The sequence below is a fragment of the Podarcis vaucheri genome, assembly GCF_965113315.1.
Source record: "Podarcis vaucheri genome assembly, chromosome: 10".
Lineage (NCBI taxonomy): Eukaryota > Metazoa > Chordata > Lepidosauria > Squamata > Lacertidae > Podarcis > Podarcis vaucheri.
In genome coordinates this window covers 24,774,507-24,799,576 of record NC_138748.1, presented here as the reverse complement: position 1 = coordinate 24,799,576, position 25,070 = coordinate 24,774,507, and the positions used below count along the sequence as shown (strand labels likewise).

Here is a 25,070-nt window from a genome sequence, read left to right as displayed (position 1 = left end):
AAGTATTAAAAAAAAACAATTTTGGGGTCTTCCTAAGAACTTTCGGGGTGCCCTGGTTTTTTTACTTTTCGAAATATGGCAACCCTAGAACCCAACCGGGATTCGACTTCTCAGAACTTTTTAGGTGGATTTTTGCAACGGGTCCCCTTTCTATTGTCCTGTGAGGCTACCTAGAAGCCGGAATCAAGAACCGCACGCCGACCGCCCTCGCTTACAGGGCCGGTTCCTTTCCGCGACCCGCCTCGAGCCTGCTCCGTGTGCGCGAGCGAGTCGGTAGCGCCGCCGCCGCGACTCCTCCAATCGCTGGTCAGGTCCCTGCCCCAAGGGGGCGGGCAGAGTCTTTGATGTCGGGGGTCCCGGGGTGGCGGGAGAGTCCGCGAAGCTGGCACCCTTCCCTCCTTGCGCGGCAGGAAAGAGCGAGGCAGCAGCAGCAGCAGCTCTGGAGGGAGCGAACGTGGAGGGGAGGCGGCGGCGGCAGCAGCAAGAGGCAGCAGCAGCAGCAGCAGCAGGGCGCGCCGAGCCGGCAGCGTTGCCTTTCGCTGAGAAGTCCCAGGCGAGCGGGGACGCCGGGGCGGAGAGGAAGAGGCGGCGGCGGCGGAGGAAGAGGCGACGCGGCGGCTGCGGGCGCCGCGGGAACATGAGGGAGCCGCGCCGCCCGAGGTCGGCCCAGCCGGCGAGCGGCTGCAGTAGCTGCCGCGGCCGCCGCTGAGGCAGCGAGGAGCGGCGCCGGAGGCGTTGGAGGCAGGCGGAACCATGCGGGGTCCGGAGGGGTTGGCGAGGCTGCTGTACCTCGCCGCCCTGCTCGCCGCCAGGACGTGGGAAGCCCGCCTGCACCCCAAGCAAGGTAAAAGAGCCGGCCGGTTCGAAGAGCGCGCCCGCCCGGGCTCGGGCACCCGCGCGAGAAGCCCCGCAGGTCCCCGGCCGCTCGCCTCACGCCCCTCTCCGCCAGCAAGCCGCTTTCAAGGAACCCGAGGCTTTGGCGCTGCGCTGGCGGAGGAGGAGGAGGAGGAGGGACAGCGGCGTGAGGCGAGCGCGCGTGCGCGTAGGGAAGGAGCCTCGCACGTGCGGGAAGAGCGCGCGGCGCGCGCTGAGGCGAAGGCGGAGCCCGGCTGGGGCTGGGCGCTTGTCTCTTTCAGGTGCCTTCCCGCCTGGAAGGCCTTTTTTTCTCCCCGTCCTCGTACATGGTTACACTATGGCAGATAGGCCAGAGCAAAAGACATTTCAGGCACCCATAAGAAAGACATTTGCCCGCAGTTGTGTTTGGAGCTCGTTATTCAGTGCCTGTTCCCCCTGTCCTTTTATTCTTGCATGGACGTCGGAATTCATAAGCGCCTGAGGAAATAACATTTTCCCACTTTTATATCATAGGATGTGTTTTGGAATATGCCAGACTTTCAGTGTTAACTCAGCTAAATTTTTACTCAGGGTCAGCCCACTGAATTAGCATGATTAACTTAGGCTCCTTAATTTTTAGTATGTGTACTCTGAGCAAATTTTAATCAATTGGCACCCAATGAATGCTAGAAAGAGCCCAGAGATTTTGGACTGGTTTTAGTCATCTGGTGACTTAACATCATCATTATTCAAGTTTTAAAATGGTGCGTAGGAGTGTAGCCAGAAAATAGCCTGTATTGTATTGTTAGGAAGGTCAGGTATGAGTGAAGCAAAAGCCATTGTTTTTGCCCTTTGTATATTGATGATGCATATATTGCGCCATTGTTAGTTTGTACATCTTTTTCAAACCATGATGACCGAAAGATTGAGTCAGAGAATTGGGCCGGCTTAGCTTATTGCTGTCTGCACCAGGCATGGCCAAACTTGGCCCTCCAGCTGTTTTGGGACTACAACTCCCATCATCCCTAGCTAACAGGACCAGTGGTCAGGGAGGATGAGAATTGTAGTCCCAAAACAGCTGGAGGGCCAAGTTTGGCCATGCCTGGTCTACACTGACCGGCAATGGATCGCCAAAGTGCTTGACCAGGGCTTTTGCCCCAATCCTATCAGGAGTTGGTGCATGTGCAGATTATTTGTGCAACCTTTCAAAAGGGCAGATCGTATTGCACTGGTTTCCCCAAAGAATAGAAAGTCTAGCCTTGTCTCCTTTGGTAGGCAGTAGACTGTGATGGATCCCATGCCTGTATCAGGAATCTGCACCATATTCAAAGTGCGTACCTTTGCTGTTTTGTTGCAGAGACTTTGGTGAAACATCTGCCGTCCTATGAAATAGTGACACCCACGCGGGTGAATGAATTTGGAGAAACTTTTCCTCAGACTCACCACTTCAAAAGGAGGAAAAGAAGCATGGAGACAGGTGTGGAACCCATCCCTTTCAGGACTCACTACCGCCTCAGTGCCTATGGACAGGTATTCCAGCTGAATCTGAGTGCTGACACCAGCTTCATCGCTCCTCACTATATGGAAGTACATGTGGGGGCCACTGAAAGGCAGCCCCCCTCAGATTTGCGCCACTGCTTCTACCGTGGGCATGTTAATGCACAGGAAATGCACACAGCAATCTTCAGCATTTGTGGTGGCTTGGTAAGTACTGTGTTTCTTTCATTCAGGTTTGTTCTGTCTGAGTGGGAGAGCTGACTTGTTGGAGAGCTGGCTGCTGAATTGGAGGTTTTATGGGTTGCAGACCATAAAGGAAAGAGATTCTGAAGCACTGTTGGCTTCAAATAGAGATGATATTCTTTGGGATACATATATGGCGTTTATATATAATATCTACATTTACCTTAGTAGCATTCTGTCTGATATCATGAACTTTGTAAAATGCAACAAAACTGTGTTGCAGTTTGGGATTCTGGCAGTCTCTTTTCTCTGTCCAAAGTATGATGCTGGAATTCAGTAGAGTATACCTTTTCCAATGGCACTATATAGGGTTGCCATATGGCCTTTTTAAACAGAGTCTGGGCAGAAATCGCTTAAATGTTGGAAATCGCATAAATGTCGGAAGTGTAGATTTTGGTTAATTTCATTAAAAGTAGCTGAAAAACTTGTGTTTTGTTTTCTGAGATTTTGCAAACTCAGAAGGGATTATAAAGAACCATTGCAGCATACATGGTGTGTCACTTCAATTCAAGTTTCGTCCGTCCTACTCACTAGGGAAAGTGCTCCCCACCACTAGCAAATTGCAAGGCTTTATTCACATTTTTTTAAAAAAAACAGATTGGAAATTAAGGCTGAGAAGTGATGTATTCAAGACCATGCAACAGCCTGTGCTAGGGCTTGGAAGCAGAACTCTCAGGTCCCATGTGCTATCTGCTATCTAAAAAGTTACTGTGTTGCCTATGTGCCTATGGGTGTGATATTTGAGCACTTTCTACAGCCAGCTAGCCCTTCTGAGCCTCGATTCATCTCCAAAAAGTGGATTCAGCATCTGCTGCTGAATAACTCAGGTCTTTTGAATTTCAGCCCGTGTTTCATATTTCCAGCTATGACTTAATTTATGTCCAGATCTACTTTTAGCAATGTCAACAGATTAACTACAATTTTAAGTTCTTTTTAAGGAAGTTTATTTGAGATCTGAGCTATGGAAGACTGAAACTCTTTGAGTGCTGGAATCTTGAAAAGAATGGGGGAATCCAGCTATTGCACTTTTGTACACTTTTTGACATAAGGCTTTACTGGTACATGGATGAATGGAGTTAAATAGACTATATTTTGCAAGCCATTTAAACCTACAAAGGCATTTCCACTGTGAGTTCCAGCTGTGTTTTGCTGCGATGGTACTTAAGGTGAACAGAGGGTTATGGAAAGGTCCATTGAGCATGTGTCCATTGAGGTCCATTGAGCATGTGTAAATGTCCTGTGAGTGCAGTTTTTGGCCACAGGAGGGCTGCTGAGAGGGGATGGGTCAGTGGCAAGAAATCCCCATGCATGAAAAGCGATGGGGTAAATGGACTGTATCCTGTGTAATTTCTGTTGAAATGATTGGCTTTCTAGTGTTTTAACTGTTTCCTGAGAACCATTTGGCCCTTTTATTGAAAGCTATTTATATTATTTCAGGGACGAGGGTGGCGCTGTGGTCTAAACCACAGAGCCTAGGGCCTGCTGATTGGAAGATCAGCAGTTCGAATCCCCGCGACGGGGTGAGCTCCCGTTGTTTGGTCCCAGCTCCTGCCCACCTAGCAGTTCAAAAGCACATCAAGTGCAAGTAGATAAATAGGTACTGCTCTGGCGGGAAGGTAAATGGCATTTCCGTGCACTGCTCTGATTCGCCAGAAGCGGCTTAGTCATGCTGGCCACATGATCCGGAAGCTGTCTGCAGACAAACGCCGGCTCCCTCGGCCTATAGAGCAAGATGAGCGCGCAACCCCAGAGTCATCCACGACTGGACCTAACGGTCAGGGGTACATTTACCTTTACCTTTGTTTATATTATTTACAAAAAAACACTTTATTTATTATTGGTATTAATCACATCAGGATTTTATTTTATTTACTATTATTTCCTAGGAAGTAGAATTGATGGTGCAATTGGTGCTTAATCTATATTCAGTAGTTGTTCTAGTATCTCTTCCTGCCCTTTGCTGAAGTGCATTTATGGCTCAAAGTGTGTTGAGATTCATGATCTAGAGTTATGCGTATTTAAGACATGAAAGTTTGTGGCTTGCCACTTTGGCTTGTTTCCTGATTGCAGCCCCAGTTTCTCAATTTCGTTTTGGCAAACCTCCATACTAGAGATACATTATGAGCATACAGTAACTTCAAAACAGGATATTGCTGTTGTGGTTTCAGTTTGTCTTATTTGTTATAATTTAACAGTGTTGTATCTTCTAGCTTCACTGTTGCCTCTTATCAGTAAACAAAAAGAGATTTCATAGAATCATAGAATTAATAGAGTTGGAGGGGACTTGGAGAGTCATCTAGTCCAATCCTCTGCAGTGCAGGAATCTTAACTAAAGCATCCATTACTCCCAGCACATTTCCAAGCACAATCCAAAGTGTTGCTGCTGACCTTTAAAGGGCTTCGGCCCTGTATACCTGAAGGAGCATCCCCACCCCCCATCATTCAGCCTGGACACTGAGATCCAGCTCCGGGGGCTTTCTGGCAGTTCCCTCATTGTGAAAAGCGAGGTTACAGGGAACCAGGCAGAGAACCTTCTCGGTAGTTTTGCCCACTCTGTGGAACACCCTCTCGTCAGATGTCAAGGAAATAAACAACTATCTGACTTCTAGAAAACATCTGAAAGCAGCCCTGTATAGGGAGGTTTTTAATGTTTGATGTTTTCTGTAGTTTTATGATTTGTTGTAAGCCTCCCAGAGTGGCTGGGACAACTCAGCCAGATGGGTGGCATATAAATAACATAATCATTGCCATTATCATTTCATTTTGGGTGAAGAGAGAGGCAGCTCCGCCTTCTCTCTGTCACCCAATAGCATTTCTCCATCTTCTTCACTCAAGGGACCTATTGCTTGCTTGTTCTTCCTCTTGCTTTGAACGTAGCCAAAGAAACCCTTTTTATTTTACAAACCTGGGTCTGCTTCACAGAAAATCTGTAATTATCAACCTACTTGTAACCTCCCGTCCATGCTTCTTAATACAGAAGTTGAGAAATTGGGGTGGGAGAAATGCTAAAGGGCTGGTAATGGTCTCTACCCATGACAGACACCCTCCCTCACCCTTGTTCTTCTTTCACAAGGCAGCAGAAAAAACCTAGGCCACAGGTGTGGTCCTTGGCAGCCAGGACTCTAACTCTGGCTATGAGGAATCAAACTGTATCTTTATTGCCTATTCCCACCCCAGGGTTAGAGGTCATGTGAGTTGTAGTCTAGCCACACATTTCCCATATTTGCTCTAAAGGCCTCTCAATCTACTGGTACCCTCCAGGCAAAGGTTGTCTTGAATTGGCTCAGCACTTAACACCTAATGTTTAGCAGAAATCGTCCAAGCTTTTGAAGGATCGTCTAACTGATTTGGGGCGGGGGATACGTATCTTTTCCTACCCTATCTCTCTTCCCATGAGTTCCTCGTGAGTACCCATGTTTATGCCTTTGTTACCTAATGAATGTTCTGCATTCTGTTTTCATTCTACACCATATGAGGAAGTATTTCCAAACCAGACAAACCAGGATTGCAAGAGCACCAAACCATAGTTTGATATTAAATCCAAACCAATCCATGTCTTCAGGATTTGTAAATCCTTCAAAATATCAATAACCAAGTTGTGTCATTATCAAGTGGCATCATTTTTTTGGAGTTATGGGGATGCAATCTTATTTTGTAGAAGGCTAGTTATATTAATATCAATAATTATATAATAAGAAGTGTGAAAATGATTCCAGATGAAAAAATCTTTCCTCGTTTTGTGCCAAACCATGATACATTAGGGAACAGTTCCTTTCATTATTGCAATTGAAGTATGAGAAGCTCCTTTGATTGATTTGATGACAATTATGTCACACAGTTTCACATATTTGTGAGGAACTGCAATGGATCATTGCTGTAAATGTCAGAGGAAGAAAGAAAAAAAGGACTTAAAACAGCCTACAAGAAGTTTACAAGCTAAGATTTCAAACATATTCTGAATATGCATGCAATTTGCCTGAATATAATCAGATATATAGTTACTTGAGTAGAGTATATTATCATAATTCTGCATTTGTCCAAGCCTGTTTATATAAGAGTTTATAGCAGTGGCAGGACTGAAGGTCTAGGCACCGTGACTGCAGTCCTTCACTCAAATATATGTACTCAACACTGAAATAAATGAGATACATTCATTACTGTTCACTGTGGGTTCCAGTGTGCAATATTACATGTACTTATCTGGGAGTGAGCCCCTTTTAACAAAAAGTCATTTACTTCTGAGTAGTCATGTTTAGGGGTGTACTGTTAAGAGGGCACTTCTACAAGCACTGCTTCAGATATGACAAAATTCCTCTGTGGAAAGCACATCTAATGAAAATCTATGTGTAGGTTGCCAGGTGTAAACATACCATAGTATTTAACATTTTCTTCATAGAATCGTAGAGTTGGAAGGGACCTCAAGGGTCATCAAGTCCAACCCTCTGTATTGCAGGAATCTCAGCTACAGCATCCATGACAGATGGCCATCCTACCTCTGCTTAAAAACCTCTAAGGAAGGAGAGTCCACAACCTCCTGAAGGAGACCATTCCACTGTCAAACAGCTTACATGGCAGTGTTTTTGCTGTGTGTGCATGCACACAAACACACTGAAGGGGTCCTAAGCATATGATAAGTACTTCTGGAATAAATGCTGTGGGCTAACTAGAAACATTTCTTAAAGATGTGATTCAGTCATGCAATGTGCATACGTTCTGGCGTGCAGATGTTAAAAGGGAATGACTGAGAAGGGAGCTAAGGGAAAAAATGGAAATATGTATCAGTGCTGTAACCAAAGGACACAGGAATTTTTTGCAATGACACATGTGTCTGATCATTTGCAGGCAGGCAGACATCATTTAGAATTCATTCTAGACGCCACAAGCTAACTACATTTTTCTAAGTTCTATATTTTTCTTTTACTTTCACTTCATTGGTCAGTTTTAGCTTCCTACAGAAATGGGCAACCAGATCTGCTGAGGATTTCAGTGGCTGCAGGTGGATCAAAATGGCCTCTTAAACATAGTCCAGAGAGGAAACAAAGAGGTAAAATATATTAATTCTTATTAAACTTAGTTGTCACCAAAGTCTGTTAAGAAATGCAGGGTGAAGTATACAATTGACCACAATACAGTCTTTCTTCAATAGGACAGTCACTATTTAAAAGGGGGGGGAAAGAGTCCTTTCCTAATGTAAAAGGCCTTGCTTCTTGGAGAATCTGGTGTTACTCTTGGCAGACACAATAAATCTGGTGAATCATCTACCTGTAATTAAACCAGTTTTATGGTCACATATTACCTCACTTTTCCATAGTTCCAGATGTTGTGGATCTAATTCTGCTATATGTGGTTAAGATATCTAAATGGTCCCAGGATATTGCTAGTTGCTTGAAAGATACAGGGCACAGACCCGTAGACACAAATCTGCATAATATCTGCATATGCCAAGTTATATCTGTTTATGCAAATGTATAATTTAAATGTTACAAAAGGCAAGCTCACTAATTTTCGATCAGGATAACCTCTATATATTCAGTTAATTCAGAGTAAGTTCATTTGCAACCCACTCTAGTTCACCTGAAATCCATTCATCTTTTAATTCATTTACCCAAAACTAATTTCCTCACAGGTCCTGCTCCAAATAACTCTTAATTCCATTTGACTAACACTTCTCCATCACTCCCAAATCATCTAGGAAAAGCCATCTTAAATTTATTCCCCCTAATTTATATCCTCCAAAATTCATTATCCACCCAGAAACATTTGGTTGACTCAGAAAAATACATGGGCCTTGTGCATTATGGGTCCACCCTTACTTGATCTATATAGGTCTGGGTCTCATTTGTCTCATGATATACTCGGCGAACCTTAAGGAAAGGTTACTGCACGGCGAATGATCCATTTTGTTATATAGGGTCAAAATGACTATAGTGCTGCTATTACCACTGCTGCTGCTGCTGCTAAATAATTATTTGATACTCATAGTCTGCTAGATGCCTGTGGTCTGTAAGATCATGTTCTAAACATAGAAATGACACAGCCCTACTGAAAATGCCTTCAGACAATCTAGTAGGTGGAAAATGTGGTATTAGAATCAGGTGGCATAGTATTTGTGGCTTGTCCGAGTCGAAAGCTGGATATTTCTCCTGCAGGAGCTGTTATTCTGTCCAGTTTTGACAAAACAGTATGAATTATTTCTTTATTTCTTTATTAAACAACCTTCATGAAAAGCAGTGAGCATACAATCTTCAGCATTGATGAGAGTCTGATGACTGAGTTACTTCTCTACAAGAAAACACATTTCCAGTGTTGTGGCTTCATAATTTAAAATCTAGGAGGTGCCACTTTAGTAAAAGATGCAATATTTATTGTTTGCGAGGTCTGCTAGGAGGCTTTGTTCTGTGGTATCGTTGTAGTTCTCCATTACAGAAAATGTTAGGGCTCAAGATTTATGTCTAAATGGTGTTTGTGATACCATAGGTCAGGATCGCATTGTTAGTAATCATTGCAATTTTTAGTTGAGTCTATAATTTTGAATTAGAAAATTTTCCTAAGTATATTTGCATATAGTAATTTGTATTGTAGATTTTCAGTTTTCATTGGAAAAAGTTCTGAGACCCTAGAAGGTTATTTACTTCAGCATGTTTGTTTTATTTGTACTGTATTTCATAAACAAAGCTAACTACTTTGTAACTAACCGTATTGCATAATATTTGTTTGCAATTCGTACCCATTCATTGTTACTGAGGAACTTCAAAAATGGAGAATTTACCTTGGGGGAAAAAAGCATTGGGAAATTTTCTGCTACACATGACTGGCTGCAACTGAGTGTTGTTCTTTCCCCCCCAAGTATTAGCAGCTATTTTATCAAATAATAAAAATAAAGGCACTGGTGGGAATTACTCCAGTGATGAACTCCATATTTGTATTAACTGAGAAAAAGAATACCTGTGACTGACTTTTTCTGTAGATAAGGATAACACATTATGATGAAGTGGGTTTTTGCCCATGAAAGCGTATACCCCAATAAAGCTGTTAGTCTTTAAGACACCATAAAACTCTTTGCTGTTTTTGCTAGAACACAATTATTGCTCTAGAATTAAGAATTTTACAAACATTTTCACACGAATCTTTACTGCATGGTATGTTTTGCTTGAATCCTTTTGTTTATTTTGTTTCAGTTTTGAATTGATGGGCTGTGCATCAGAATTTTATAACCGCTTGATTGTAAAAACCCTCAAAGTATTAGGAATTGCTTTAAAGACTATTTGTGAAGTTGCTTTCAATTTCACAACTTTTGTTGTTGAAGCTGTTAGCCACAACAGTATTAGATAATGCACACTATAACGTAACAAACTATATATTTTCACTTTATACAGTAGAATTAGTGTTGGAGTTATGTGAGACTTCATTAAAGTAGTAGTAGTTGTAGACAGAAAGCTGTTGTAACAAACTAGTTGATGTAAGAATTTTACATGAATATATGTGGGTAACAACTTGCTTGTCATTTAGTATTTGAGTTAGTGATTGCACCTAACTTACATATAGAACCAATTATATAGTAATAGTTTAGGGATATGCTCAGTAAATAGTGTAATTATATGTCCCTAGGTGGCACTGAACTTTGCGGTATCTGAGCGGACTCAGGAATTTCCTGTTGCTGTTTTGATATTGTTGAGGAGAGATGATACATTTCTTATGTAGCTTATTGACTGGTCTAAGCCTTCCATGACATGCATTGCAAGGCAGTAAGAATACCAGTATTACTGGGCATACTGGGAACTAGTTTAACCAGTGAAGCTCTTGGCAATAAGTTGTGAAACGTCTGGGGATGGGGCTTCTCTGTGTGACCTGGAAATATATGCATGACAAGATATGTGCAGTTTGACTGATGTGATTATATGAGTCATCAAAAAAGCAAGAAGTGGAAGAAAGACTTATCGAATAAATTTATTTATTTATTTAAGAGTTTTGTGTACCACCCTTTGGCAGTAGCCCCAGTGTGGTAAATGGTGTCAAAAGTCACCAAGATGTCAAAGAGGGTCAACATTTTTATTGCCTGTTCCTCTCCCAGCACAGGGCACCAAGCAGTTTGAGTACCCCAAACCAGACTTGAAACCAGATTGAAAATCATTACCGTCCAAGCTGAAGCTGCCCCATCATCACCTTTTGGGTGTAGATGAAAGTGGCTTTGGGGAAGTGACCTCATGGGTCTATTAGGGTCCCATGCCCAGTTACATTTGGCTAAGAAGAAGAAGAAGGCTGATCGCCGAAGAATTGATGCTTTTGAATTATGGTGCTGGAGGAGACTCTTGAGAGTCCCATGGACTGCAAGAACATCAAATGCATCCATTCTTAAGGAAATTAGCCCTGAGTGCTCACTGGAAGGACAGATCGTGAAGCTGAGGCTCTAATACTTTGGCCACCTCATGAGAAGAGAAGACTCCCTGGAAAAGACCCTGATGTTGGGAAAGATTGAGGGCACAAGGAGAAGGGGACGACAGAAGTCGAGATGGTTGGACAGTGTTCTCGAAGCTACAAACATGAGTCTGACGAAACTGCGGGAGGCAGGGGAAGACAGGAGTGCCTGGCGTGCTCTGGTCCATGGGGTCACGAAGAGTCGGACATGACTAAGTGACTAAACAACAACAACAACAACAAATAATAATAATAATAATAATAATAATAATAATAATAATAATAATAATAAATAAATAAATAAATAAATAAATAAATAAATAAATTTATTTATACCCCGCCCATCTGACTGGGTTTCCCCAGCCAATCTGGGCGGCTTCCAACAGAACACTAAAATACAATAACCTATTAAACATCAAAAGCTTCCCTAAACAGGGCTGCATTCAGATGTCTTCTAAAAGTTTGGTAGTTATTTTTCTCTTTGATATCTGGTGGGAGGGCGTTCCAGAGGGCGGGTGCCACTACCTAGAAGGCCCTCTGCCTGGTTCCCTGTAACTTGGCTTCTCGCAGCAAGAGAACCGCCAGAAGGCCCTCGGCGCTGGACCTTAGTGTCCGGGCCGAACGATGAAGGTGGAGACGTTCCTTCAGGTATACTGGACCGAGGCCCTTTAGGGCTTTAAAGGTCAGCACCAACAATTTGAATTGTGCTCGGAAGCGTACTGGGAGCCAGTGTAGGTCTTTCAAGACCGGTGTTATATGGCCTTGGCGGCTGCTCCCAGTCACCAGTCTAGCTGCCGCATTCTGGATTAGTTGTAGTTTCCGGGTCACCTTCAAAGGTAGCCCCACGTAGAGCGCATTTCAGTAGTCCAAGCGAGAGATAACCAGAGCATGCACCACTCTGGCGAGACAATCTGCGGGCAGGTAGGGTCTCAGCCTGCGTACCAGATGGAGCTGATAAACAGCTGCCCTGGACACAGAATTGACCTGTACCTCCATGGACAGCTGTGAGTCCAGAATGACTCCCAGGCTGTGCACCTGGTCCTTCAGGGGCACAGTTACTCCATTCAGGACCAGGAAGTCCCCCACACCCACCCGCCTCCTGTCCCCCCAGAACAGTACTTCTGTCTTGTCAGGATTCAACCTCAATCTGTTAGCCGCCATCCATCCTCCAACTCCTCCAATAGACAAGAAGTTTGCCACCCCTTCCTTAGTAAAAGTAAAACCGTCCTGAAATGTGACATTCTTCTTCCACGGAGTGTTGTTCTGCCATTTTGTATTCTCCTGTTTTAAGTCTTGTTTATTTAAGATAGCCTTCAGCAATTGTTCCTCTTTTGGTAATATTTAAAGATCTCACATTCATTCCAAAGGATCTATTCAGTTTTTTCATTCATAGAATCTTGAACTGATTACCGTATTTTTTGCTCTATATGACTCACTTTTTCCCTCCTAAAAAGTAAGGGGAAATGTGTGTGCGTCTTATGGAGCGAATGCAGGCTGCGCAGCTATCCCAGAAGCCAGAACAGCAAAAGGGATCGCTGCTTTCGCTGTGCAGTGATCCCTCTTGTTGTTCTGGCTTCTGAGATTCAGAATATTTTTTTTCTTGTTTTCCTCCTCCAAAAACTAGGTGCATCTTATGGTCTGGTGCGTCTTATAGAGAGAAAAATATGGTATATTAACAGATAGTAAAGTTAGAAGGGTAACGTATTATTGTATACATGAGTACATGCACAAAATTTCACACTCATTTCGCCAAAGCATAATGGCTTGGCACCAGAAAGCCCTGCACTCCTGTATATATGCGTTAATCCTATTATGTGACCTGGTTAGTAAAACTGACTTTGCTGTCCAATGCTAAATGTTTCTTAACCCAAATTTTAGGCTAGTGGCTAGGTTCAGAACATGATCCAGGGTAAAATCTATACATTGTTCTTTTTGTGCCTGGCAGGTTTCAGTGGATTGCCTCCATGTTTCCTTTTGTGTGCGAGTTTAATATTGTTTTTGTTAAGCATGAGCACAGGTTATTGTTTTCAGAGTCAGCACACCTTCTTGCCAAACTGTAAAATGTTTTCAGCACATCATTTTTCTACCTCTTTAACTTGGAGACTGAGAAGATCCTTCCAGCATGCATTCTATCATTTAGTATGCACAAATGAAAGGGCTTTTGTCCTCTTCATGCATGTACAATTCCTGTTGAAGTAAAAGAGGTTTAAACTTGTAGATGGAAAGGCAGAATTTGACCTCATGGCTATGTAGTGGGCTTTAAAGCAGCCTTTGATAGAGTTGTGGTCTGTTGCTCTACAAAGGAGTATTTGACTTGATTCAACTGATGATTTATCCTGGAGTGCTAAGCTTGTTTGTTATGTGCTTTTGTTTACAGCACATTGCATTCACCGTTTCATCACATAGTGCAGTGATATTAAAATTCTATTTGAAGTGAATGCATTTAGAAACGCAGCCTCCCTGCCCCATCATGTATAATTCTTTATAAACAGCAGGGGTAAGAAACCCTTGGTCCTCTCTCAATAGGCAAATTGAGACCTTCGCTCACTTGCCATGTGGGTTCTTGCAAGGTCACCATAGCCTTTATTAATCTGCTCCTACCTTTTCTCTCTCCGCTGATTCCCATGCATGTCCTAGTAGGCTGTGTCAGTCAGGAATGGGAGTTTCTGGGAGACATGAACAAAGCTTGGTTTATTAATGTTTTCTGATGAGAGAACCTGGCTGCATAAGCAGCTGTGTGGGCCAGAGTGTATTGAGTCATAATTCACCAAAATCCAAAACCTATTTTAAAGAGTTACTGCTGAAAACAGATAGAAAAAAGATATCTCTTGTTTGTATGGGGAAGAGGAATGCAGGAGTCTTTGTTTTGCCTCATTCTGGGAAGAAAAAGAGGCAACTTGTCTATTTTGTTCCATTCTTAAAATTAAGACTTACAGATAGATCAGTCAATAAAGTAGGCATCTCCACCTTACCTTTGTGCATACCTGGGATATTTATTTTGAAAATAGCAAGATAGTTTGTGCAAGTGTATGTTTATTTGTGTGTGTGCTAGTGCAGAAGTGTGTAACCACCTTTCTACAAATGGTCTTTAGCCATTTGAATATGTTTTTCCTGTCTTCATATAATCCATAATACTGTAAAGCCATTTCAAAATCAGTGTCAGGTTTTTTTTGGTCATTATGACTGAATTGGGATGTCATAGTTCCTCTGCTTCAGACTTGCCAGTTGTGTGTGTGTATGCCATCTTGAGCAAATGCTCTTTGCCTGTGTAGATGATGACAAAACACTTATCTGAAATAGCTGTTCATGTCTTCATCATGTTTAGAGTTACATGGCCTTGGAACTTGTTTATGTTCATTGGTTATAATGTTTTAATTGTAGAAATGCCATGCTGAAGATACTGGATAGCCAAAACTAACGTATTATTTATTGCAAGCATTTATAGTCTGTTCTTCATCCAGGGCAGAAAATACAAATACAATAAGACAACAACAAGATAAACAAAAATCAGCATCATCAATAAACAATTGATAGTAAACATCTGCGATAAAACCGCAGCAACAAAATCAGAAATCAGGACAGTGCGATAGAAGGTGCTATCGGTACCTAATGCACTTTATCCCTCCTGAAAGGCCTGAATGAGTAGGTGTATTTTCACCTGTCAGCAAATGTAAGAGCATGATGCACCTCAGAGGGGTGACCTCACTCTATCAGCACTGAACCATCATCTTGGACTCAGCTACATTAGTCGAAAAACAGCATTTCAAATGTGTTATAAGCATGCAACACCAGTTGATGCTGTGAGCACAAAACTTTTCTATGTAATTTTACATAGTGTGTTTTTTTCTTTTGTTATAACGATTTAAATTATAGCTTATTTATAGTGGTTTCTGCCCCTGTGTGTAGATCCATCCCTCATTGAAGTACATATTTTCAAAGGAAAACCTTTACCCATAAGTTCATACCCTTGGGTTTATAACCTTCAAAAATGCTTCCTGATTCTCTGAATGCATTAATTTTCCAGTTCTTGGTTCCAGAATAATATTTCATTTACTGGACAACCCTTTATTCAGCTTTATATTTTTGTTCAATAATCCTGATCAGAGACCACCAGACTCTCTAACATCCTCTTCAAGCTTGCTCTGGCTGAAGATTTGTTATTGTTAATCAGCCCCATCTTCCTCTCACCTGGGGCTCATTATACAGTGACTGACAATTCCCCAAGAGCCATCTTTCAATTACTTGCAGCTGTCCTTGGAGGCCCAAGTCTACCAAAACCCATGGCAGCCTGCCATAGCTACTTTTTTGAGTTTTGTTTCACATAAATCTCACAGTATTACAAAATGAGCAGCCAGCAATTGCTGTTACATAAACTGCAGTTTTCCAAGTTCTTGGAAGAATTAAGGCTGAAGAATTGGACTCAGTGGGATAGCCTCTTGCTTGGGAAAATAACAGGCAAGTCAAAAAGTGGAAGCAGCAAGAAGGCAAGTGAAGAAGCCTTGCTGGATATAAGCAAAGAAGTAAACAGGATGCTTCCATACCATCAAATGAAATAATTTTCTCTGCTGATGAAAATAAAAGAACAAATACAGTGGTACCTCAGGTTACATACGCTTCAGGTTACATACGCTTCAGGTTACAGACTCTGCTAACCCAGAAATAGTGCTTCAGGTTAAGAACTTTGCTTCAGGATGAGCAGCAGGAGGCCCCATTAGCTAAAGTAGTCAGTGGCGTAGCGTGGGAGGTGCAGGGGGGGGGCCGGCCACACCGAGCGCAACATCTGGGGGTTAGGGTTAGGGGGCGCAAATCCACGGGTTAGGGGCGCAAATCCACGGGTTAGGGGGCGCAAATTACTTGCCTTGCCCCGGGTGCTGACAACCCACGCTACGCCACTGAAAGTAGTGCTTCAGGTTAAGAACAGTTTCAGGTTAAGTACGGACTTCCGGAACGAATTAAATACTTAACCCAAGGTACCACTGTACCTGATGTCCAAGATGGAAATGATGGAACTTATGAATTGACTTTAGGAAAACCAAGTAAACCTTCCACTTCTAATAAAAAGGCAGAGTACAACATCATTAGAAATACATAATGTTGCTATGCAGAGCATCAGATAGGGTGTTAGCCTGCATGCCACAGCTGCTATCACCACAACCACCTTTATGGATGCTGGCTTGATCACTGAGAGGACAAGAGACTTGGAGTTTATCACAATAAAGTCAAGGGACCCCAATAAAAAGTTATGTAGTCTCTGGATCAGGAATTGAATTATCTTTGTCAGAAGGGTGAAATTGACTGCATCTCCTTTGATGGTCATGAAGATACAACTAAAGTTATGCTGAAAGCAGACAATTCACATCAGCAGTTCCCCAGTTGCCCAGCATCAGAACAGCATTATTCTGTGTGCAGTGAGCCAGGTGAAATATATCTCTACTACTTCACTCTGGAAAAGGGCTCAAAGAGAGAAAAAACAGCTGGCGTTATTGCTAATGATCTTGTAGATGTCACGAAGACAAAGGGCATTGGTTAGAGCCTTCAGGCCATTGAAAGTGATTATACAAATGTTAACTGGCTGGGAGCATGTTACCATGTAGTGGGTATAGGTCAAGATTGGTCGTAAGCTTGATCTGGTTGGTTTGTGCTCTCCACACCAATGACTTACCCTTAAGACACTTGATCACAACACTTGATGGGAAGACCTTATCTAACAACAAGTGGACAGGTAACATTGGCAAGACACTTCTACATAACGTGAAATTGAGCTTTCATTCACCAAACTCTCAATTGGAGAGCCTCTTACTTCACTGATTGACAATGTTGTAAAGGATCTGTCTACTGATCAAGCATCAGATCACACATGCAATAAGGATAGGAAAACTTCCCACAGATCTGGCCCTTCTTGAAATTGGTTGAGTGAGCCATTCAAGGTGGTTAACAATAGCAAACAAGCTTTCTTGCATATGAGTTTCAAAACATGGCCTTAAAGGCAAAACCCTCAACAACTTAAGACTGATAGTGGAATACGTGGTTTGTGTGTACTACCCCTGCTGGTTCAACATCAAAGTAAAATGTGGGTGGAAGGCCCACACCACATTGTGTTTCAGCTGCTGCAATTTAGGCTGCAAAAGCAGGCTATAGTGGATGCTGTTTTGCCAACCATCCAGAGCTCAGCATTGTATGCATTCAGCATAATAATAAATCAGACACTCTTGTGCTCAGGTGACATGAATTCTCACTGACCACAGTTTCTAGAGAAAATGAAAAGGTTCATAAAGCAAAACTATAATACCTTAATACACATTTCAGTGCTGTTATAAAATAAGAATGTAGATCTGTAATTGTACTACTACAGATTTCCAGGCAGGAATAAATTGTGCAACTGTTTCTAGAATTCCGTGCCTGGTACATCAGAAACATTTTGTTCAGTTCCAAAAAATGCTATAAATGAGAGCGATTAATTTAATATACATTTGTAGTATACAATAATTAATTTTAAAAGTTAGATATGACACTCAGATAAAGGCTCTTGTAGATGACTGATGTAACTATCTGCAGTACAGTCACTTGTATATTAGTAGAATTTGCAACTCACTTATTCTGATGATAATTTAATTTGTTAATTGATGTGTTTAACCCAGATTCCACTAAATATGCAATACTTTTTCTAGAAATAATTTCATTAGAATTGTAAGCTTTGGTTTCTAATCTACATTTATCCTTTGCTTTCTTGAAACGACATAAAAGTATAATAATGAAATCCTGGGCATGTCTTCTGGCTGCCATGTATTCGGAAGTTCTTGGACATAGATGGGATTCGTCGGTCAAAGAGATTTCCACCCCCCCCCCAAAAAAAAGCTCAACAACTTTGCAAGCGAAAAGAAAAGAAAAAGTGTTCGACAGCTTTTGTGTCTGGATTTTCACTTTTTGAAATACAACAGTCCTATAATATGTTGGTTGGCATGTATTAGCTCAAGAATTACTACAGTTATCCAAGGAACGGTGGGAGTGAACAAAGGAACCATAACTGATTACCTGTGGTCACCATGGTAGGCACAGAAAGTACCATCAAAAGTTGATAGGGCAAACATTTTAATGTGTTGCCGCCGCCACTGTGTGTGTGTGTGTGTGTGTGTGTGTGAGAGAGAGAGAGAGAGAGAGAGAGATTGACCCAATGTTATCTGGAATCATCAAAGCAGCCGGGCAAGCCTGGGTTGATTTTGGTCTGATAAATGCACATATCCCTGGAGCTCAGCATGAATTTTCCCCAAAATAGCTCAAAAACATCTCCTTTTTTTATTTAGATTTTGCCCCCGCCTTTTGTGTCCAGATTTTCACTTTTTGAAATACGGCAACCCTATATTGTTCATTCCAACATACTCCCAGGTAAGTGCATATAGGATTGCAACATCAGTGTTTCAGCATCATCAAAAAGCTTGAAATCCCAGTTTTGCCTGTAAGGTTTAAGGACCATTAATTCATATAATAAATAATGCAACTGTGATTACTTTTTAAAAGGCATTAACCTACTCACATTTGGGTTGCTGCAGCTTCTCCAGTGACACCTTCTCTTTCGTTTTCAGATGGGCACATTTAAGTCCCATGACGGTGAATACTTTTTGGAACCTTTGATGACAGCAGCTGAAGATGAACAAGAAGATGACCATAATAAACCACATCTAATATATAAACATGACGAATTTAAGAAAGATTCTTATCAGAATTCCTATAAACCTTGTGAAACTTCAGGTACAACTAAATCTTAAACAGTGATGGACAATTATCTTGTTAGAATCACCAGTGGTTTGTTGATACTATCCCATGGTGGTATTAGTCTTCATCAAGATATGCTTGTGTTTCTCTATCATGTTGGTGGTGTTGGGTAAGATGCTGTAAGTCAGGTGTGGGGAACCTTTAGGTGTGGGGAATGACCTTCAGATACTGGTCATTGGTCATGCTTACAGGGGCTGATGGGAGTTATAGTTCAGCAACAACTGGAGGGTCCCTATACCTGCTGTACATGATTGTTGAAGATGAAGGGTGTATCTAAGCAATGAATTCACATTTAACAGACTTGTTACGACATAGAATTCTGGGAATTGGTGTCAGACTGAGAATTATGTTAGAGAGCCTCAGCTTTTTTCACAAAACTGCATTTCCCATTTCCTGTGGGCAGGGAAAGACTGTTAAACTAGTTGAAGTCTGCAGTGTAGCTGTCCCCTCAGTATCTGTGCTGAAGTGACATGATCTGCTACTGCTGGCATCTAAGAAAGGTTGGCTGGTTAGTAAAATACGGCTGCTCTGATCTGTACTCAAGAGACCTGGCCAGCATTTTCTTCCATGTTCATTATTAGATGCTCCATATTAAAGGCTGCAGTGTCCTTTGGTATGACTGGACTAGAGCTGTTTTTTAAAATTGTGTTGTGTATTTTAGTTCCAGAGGAGAATGATGCTTGTATGGAGAATGTCAAGCAGGGTTTAATTGCAGAATCAGGTTGGATAAAGTTCTTGTTTAGCTTTAGAAATTTAATTGGAAGATGTGAACAGGCCATTTTCTTCCTTCATTTAGTCTTACATGGCTTCCTTTCATTAAAAGGCTTTGCAGTCTGGAGGTGTGTTGTGACACTTGGCTGATCAGGCATCAGATAGTGCCAAAATACTCTCAAACCTCCCCCCCACCCCCGCCATGTTCGGTTGGCTACTGAACAGTGTCCATTCCTTTTCCAGGAATTGGACATAGCATTTCCAGTAATTCCTGTGTAGTGGAAATTTGTATGATTTTCAATTAGATAACCTGGGGCTGTTATTAAAAATGGATAAGCGTTTGTTTGCTTTTTGAAGGAAAAGGCTTATGTTTATAAATTTGGAAACAGCAAAAATGGTAGATACGTGCTGTTGTTTTAACATATGGTCTCTGAGCAGCATTTTTCTTAACTAGATCACATGCATTTTTGAGAGTTGGCACCATTGCCAAGTGCTCAGCCTAGGGCTTGCATACAGATTATATTTTTACAATTGTGAATAATGCAGAATGCCCCTTAAACAGTATTTTGTGAAGTAGGGCGGTAGAGAGAAATGAAGGCAGCATGCTTTAGGATATACTTTAGCCTTTCAATTCTGGTTTGATGTAGCAAGATTGGCTATTTTCTGCCAATTCCTCATGTGCGGAATTGTTTCTTAATTTGATACCTAGGAAATAAATGTTAATATCTTGCTGTTCAGTGCATTTTGTTTAAAAAGGCATTTCTTGTATACCGTGATTCCTCTTATGGTTAGAGAAAGAGGCAGCATTGTACAGGAAGTGCAGTTTCTGTGTTCAACATAACTATACGCCAACATCACCCGCCAATCAGACTTTTCCATTGCTTCCTCAAACTACTTCTCCATTTTTTACTCACCCTGCTGCTAGAAAATGGAAAAATCCAAATCCCACATAATCACAACTATTGAGTTCAAAATAAAGCATAATAAATTCTGGGCATTTATGCAGACCTAAGCCTAAGATTTGGCTTAATGTTGCATCTTAATTCAAGATCTTGGTTTATCTCTCTCCAGACAAAGAGTCGTACAAGGGCTTACTAGGGTTTACAAAGGCTGTGCATTATGTAGCCTATTGAGATTTCTGGTTGTTATGTCATATTTGTGACTAATCAAACTCGGATTGCATTAAATTAAATCTGTGGCACCCCCTTTTGTTTGTGGTGTCACTCTTCTCCACCTGCATCAGAGCAACATCTGCTTCTCTATCCTTTACATTTGTCACCCCCTGGTGTCCACCCTGCAGTATAGCTGTTTAAAAAACTAAGGCTGCAATCCGACACATATTTACGGTAACTGGAAATCTGTTCCATTTAACTTTGTAGGATTTAGACAGTGCGAGTAGACATCTATTGGGATTTTTATTGTGTATATAATGGTATCATAGGTGGTCAAGACATATAATACCAGTTTTGCAAAGTGAGTCTTCAGATTTAACGTGTTCATTCATGGAAAACTAGGTAGGGAAATGTATGTTTAGCAAGAAGATTGTGTCACCTTAGGAAGGTCTGTGTGGTGCAATCCCATGTGTATTTTTTGAAATATTTTTGTGTAGATTAGGCAGTATTGTTAGTTCTTCACTGTTTCATATGAGAGCAATTGTTTCTTCTTATAAGAGTAATTATTTCTTGTGGAGTTTTAATTTTTAACATCTTAATTTTCAAGTCATGTTCATCACTGTGCATCACTGCCATTTCCTTAGTAAAGTCTCTCCCCCCCCCCCCCCGCAATATAGCTAGGTAGGCAGGCAGGCAGTTTTATAAGTAGGTAATACTTGTAGCTTATGACTTTATATTTCACAGTTTATCAATCTGCCATTTTTGTGTCTCATTCCTGTATTTTGAATTTTGCATATCTTTAATTCCACTGGCCAGTTGTTTTTATATCACTGCATCTCAACCATTATTTTTTTGTGCCCTAATGCTGTGATTGATAACTCCACATTGTGTATAAATGGGTTGTATCTTCTCAACCTCTTGTTCTGTGAAAAGAAACCTTTTTGCTAAGCCATTGAACTAAGCAGAAAAAGATTCACTGTACATAAAACATTGGTAGTGGGTACAATAACACCAAGAGGGGTACTCTTGTTAAAGTTTGTTTTGAGGGAAATTGAAACTTGGAAAAAAGAAAGGTGATAGACAATATTCCATAAGCATTACACACTCGAAGAAGCACACTATGTACTGGATAACAGCCAGCATTGAAGAGGCCTGTTTAAGGGTTGCTGTCTCCATGCACAGGTGTTGCCATATGGTGTCTGGATTTCTAACCAATGGGTTTTGGAATAACACTTTTGTTCTTATTGTGCATGTGTTATGTAGCAAATGCCAAGTTTCAGAGTTGCTTTATCCACTGAGAACAACAGGAGTAGAGTGTTATAGGAAAGCCTTCAGGCAAACTTGCAAGTTTAGGACATATTTTCTTTTGGTATTCAGCATCCCCATCTTTGTTTGGAATGGGATGAAGAATATGAGCAAGACTGATTCAGGCTTCTTTTCAGGGCTGGGAATTGTTGGCCTTGTTCCCATGAGTCCTGGGTCTTTATAAGGTGCCTGTAGGCAATTATTGACTGGCAGAGAAAGAGCTTGTGTTGCCCAAATAGCCCAAGCAGAAATTTTAGCTATTGAATGTAGTAATGACATTGAATGTAAACGAATTTCTATGCTAGCCTGACTCTGCTTATTGGCAAGTGAGCATAGATTAGTTTCTGTTCTCTTTTAGGCAGATTGGTAACATTCCAATCTTCTTTTCTATCTGTTCCCTTGTTTGTACAATGGTGCCCAAAGCAAGAAAAGCAAAAAGGGCAGAACTGAGTTCCTGTGCGTGCAAAGGGTCCTCTTAAGTATGCAAGCAAATCCCATTTCTGTTTTTTATATTAAAAAAACTATCCCCCCAAATGACCTGAAAGAGATGGGGACTGAGAAGTGTGCATGTGAAGCAAGAGAGAACTCAGGTGTGAGCCTGCACATGCCAGAATTCGGAGTTAACACCTAAACAAAGCAAATACCTTGTTTCTTCAGCCTAGTGCATAAAGGGCAGAGGGAGGGATTGAAAGCCAAACAGACAAAAACTTATGTTCATTCTTCAAGCCAATTCCCCCACTTTCTGTGTGATCCTTTAAGCTCCAAGGGGACCGCAAGAAATATGTTTAGCGTTAGGGTGTTAGCCTTGCAAATTGTATGTGCAATAGTAATTGTTTGTTTTTATTTTGCAGAAGAGCCAAAGAAAAGCACTTTACTATTTCCATATGAGAGCAGCTTAATGAAAGACATAAATGTACTTCAGGAGCACACCGCTGTAGAATATGCTTCTAAAAACCTTTCTGTCGAGAGTGATAGAAACAACCCACATTCCCGGAGGAAACGTTTCCTTTCCTATCCAAGATACGTAGAGGTGATGGTTACGGCTGATGCCAGAATGGTTCAGCACCATGGACGGAACTTGCAGCATTATGTATTAACGCTAATGTCAATAGTAAGTAAGCCTATATTACAGATGTATTCCAACAGGTACTTCAGGGGAATTAATGTTGTATCCCTGTCAGCCTGGAGGAACCAAAGTAGAGCCCAGACAACTGTTCCTGGCTTCCCCGTCATTGTTTTAAGCAACGTATCATTTAGACTGCAACCTCCAGAATTGTGATCAAAGGCTTTTTGTGTCCCCACCCAAATGGCAACCTTTCCCTACCTGATGACATGTTGCGGTGTATCCATGAGCCTATGAGTGCAATTTCCCTGGTCTTGCTCCAGGCCAGAAGGAGAGTTGGAGAATTAGCCAGACATGCTCCCCAGCTTGAACAGCCTTGTGAGATAGGGGATTTCATAGTTACAGAGCAGAAGATTTGCACCTGCACTCCAGCTTCTTGCTGCCAGGATTCCATAATGCAAGCATTTTTAATTTGGAGAAAAATTGACTCTCTTTTGCAGGAAGGGGTTATAGAGAGGAAAGAAGTAGGCTTCTGTATACCTCAGGGTTCCCCTGTGTATGCAGAAAATACCTTGTTTGTGAATGTCCAGTTTTGCTTCTGAGCTGATTGGCATAGGGTCACACATTTTGCTTTTAGAACGAATGATACGGCTATTCAAGGGGGGGGGGAGAACATTCATTTGGGCTAGCATAGTAACCTGGCACAAACCCAGGCAGCTCTTTGGATCCAGGCCCATATTACTTGGTTGGCTGTATCCAGTGACAAATTCTTTTTGACAGTAAATTTGGTTCTAAAAATGATGTCAGGGGAATGTTGAGCCCCAGATATCCACAAATAATGCTGTGAATACATATAATGTCAGATTTGCTTCTACTAATCTGTTATGTACAGTTCAGACCAGTATGGATTAAAATAAACCTATTTCATTTCATTTAAATTAAAGAACTTTGGCTTAACTGGGTTGTGGATGAGGTTTACATCTAAAAAAGCTATGGAACTTTTGTGTGTGTGTGTGTGTGTGTGTGTGTTGTGTGTGTGTGTGTATAAGCATAGATATGGTCTCATAAGAATTATCATTGCCTTTATTAAATAGAAAAATAGGAACTTAACCCAGTGTACAGGCTTATTAAAATACTTGTTGCACCTAGAAAATAACTAGAATTTTTGGAAGGGGAGAGATTTGAATACCATGCCAGAGGTTTGCCATAATACATGACCTTTTCCTGGTATGGCAAGAATGTACCAGTAGTTTCTCAAGTTTGATGGGTTTGTCCCATTGATGACAACCGGACAATTAGCTAATTTTCATATTACATTTGCCCTAAATAACTGTTTCGCTGATTCTGACTGGGAATTGGCATTCAAGTGGCATTTGTTAGTTTCTCTGCTTATGTATATATTGCAGTTAGAGAAAATGTGACATGAAAATTGGTTCAGACAATGCAATCCTATGCTTCATTATTCCTAAGTAAGATCCACAGTATTCAGTGGGGTTTGCTGCCTGGAAAATATGGATAGGATTGCATGCTAAATCAAATAGGGCAGAGGAGTTGAATGAATGCTCAATGCAATGTTGGATTCCACTGAATGTACAGTACCATAGAATTTTAACACTCTGGCTTTTATTTATCTAGGTTGCTACAATCTACAAAGATTCAAGTATAGGAAATCAAATAAATATTATGATTGTAAAATTAATTGTAGTTCACAATGAACAGGTAAGAAAATGCATTCATTTCACGATTCAGAGTAACTTGTTGCAATTTTCAGTTTTAACGTGTACTTTCAGAAGTTAATGCTTTTAAAAGTATTGAAATGAAATGCTTGAAATGAGATTTGCTAGCTCCTCTTCCAAGTATTTTGTACATACATTGCAGGCAGACAGGCTGGTGCAAATGTTTAGAATTGGGATCTAGCTATTAATACTGATTAACATGGCCAGGTTTATTATTTATCGGGGGGGGGGCTATTGGGTTGTTGATTTTATTTTGATTATATATTTTGTGGTTTTATATTTTGATTTTATTCTGTGAACCGCCCTGAGACCTCCTGGTATAGGGTGGTATATTATTATTATTATTATTATTATTATTATTATTATTATTATTAGATAATATTT

The 25,070-nt window shown here is 41.3% G+C and overlaps 1 protein-coding gene across 4 annotated transcripts in view; it reads left to right on the top strand.

The window, feature by feature from the left end:
• The first annotated feature begins 310 nt into the window (after positions 1-310).
• The window catches only part of ADAMTS20 (ADAM metallopeptidase with thrombospondin type 1 motif 20), an 87,472-nt gene continuing 62,712 nt past the window's right edge, over positions 311-25,070 (top strand). For 2 of the 4 annotated variants that reach the window (XM_082239412.1, XM_082239411.1), the window contains exons 1-5: positions 311-844; positions 2,192-2,538; positions 18,570-18,735; positions 22,739-22,998; positions 24,586-24,669. In XM_082239412.1, coding sequence (XP_082095538.1) covers positions 754-844; positions 2,192-2,538; positions 18,570-18,735; positions 22,739-22,998; positions 24,586-24,669 — 948 coding nt within the window. In that variant the 5' untranslated portion in view covers positions 311-753. Of the gene's footprint in view, positions 845-2,191; positions 2,539-7,513; positions 7,619-18,569; positions 18,736-22,738; positions 22,999-24,585; positions 24,670-25,070 lie in introns of those variants that run through there. The other 2 variants (XM_082239413.1, XM_082239414.1) reach the window with 2 other exon arrangements.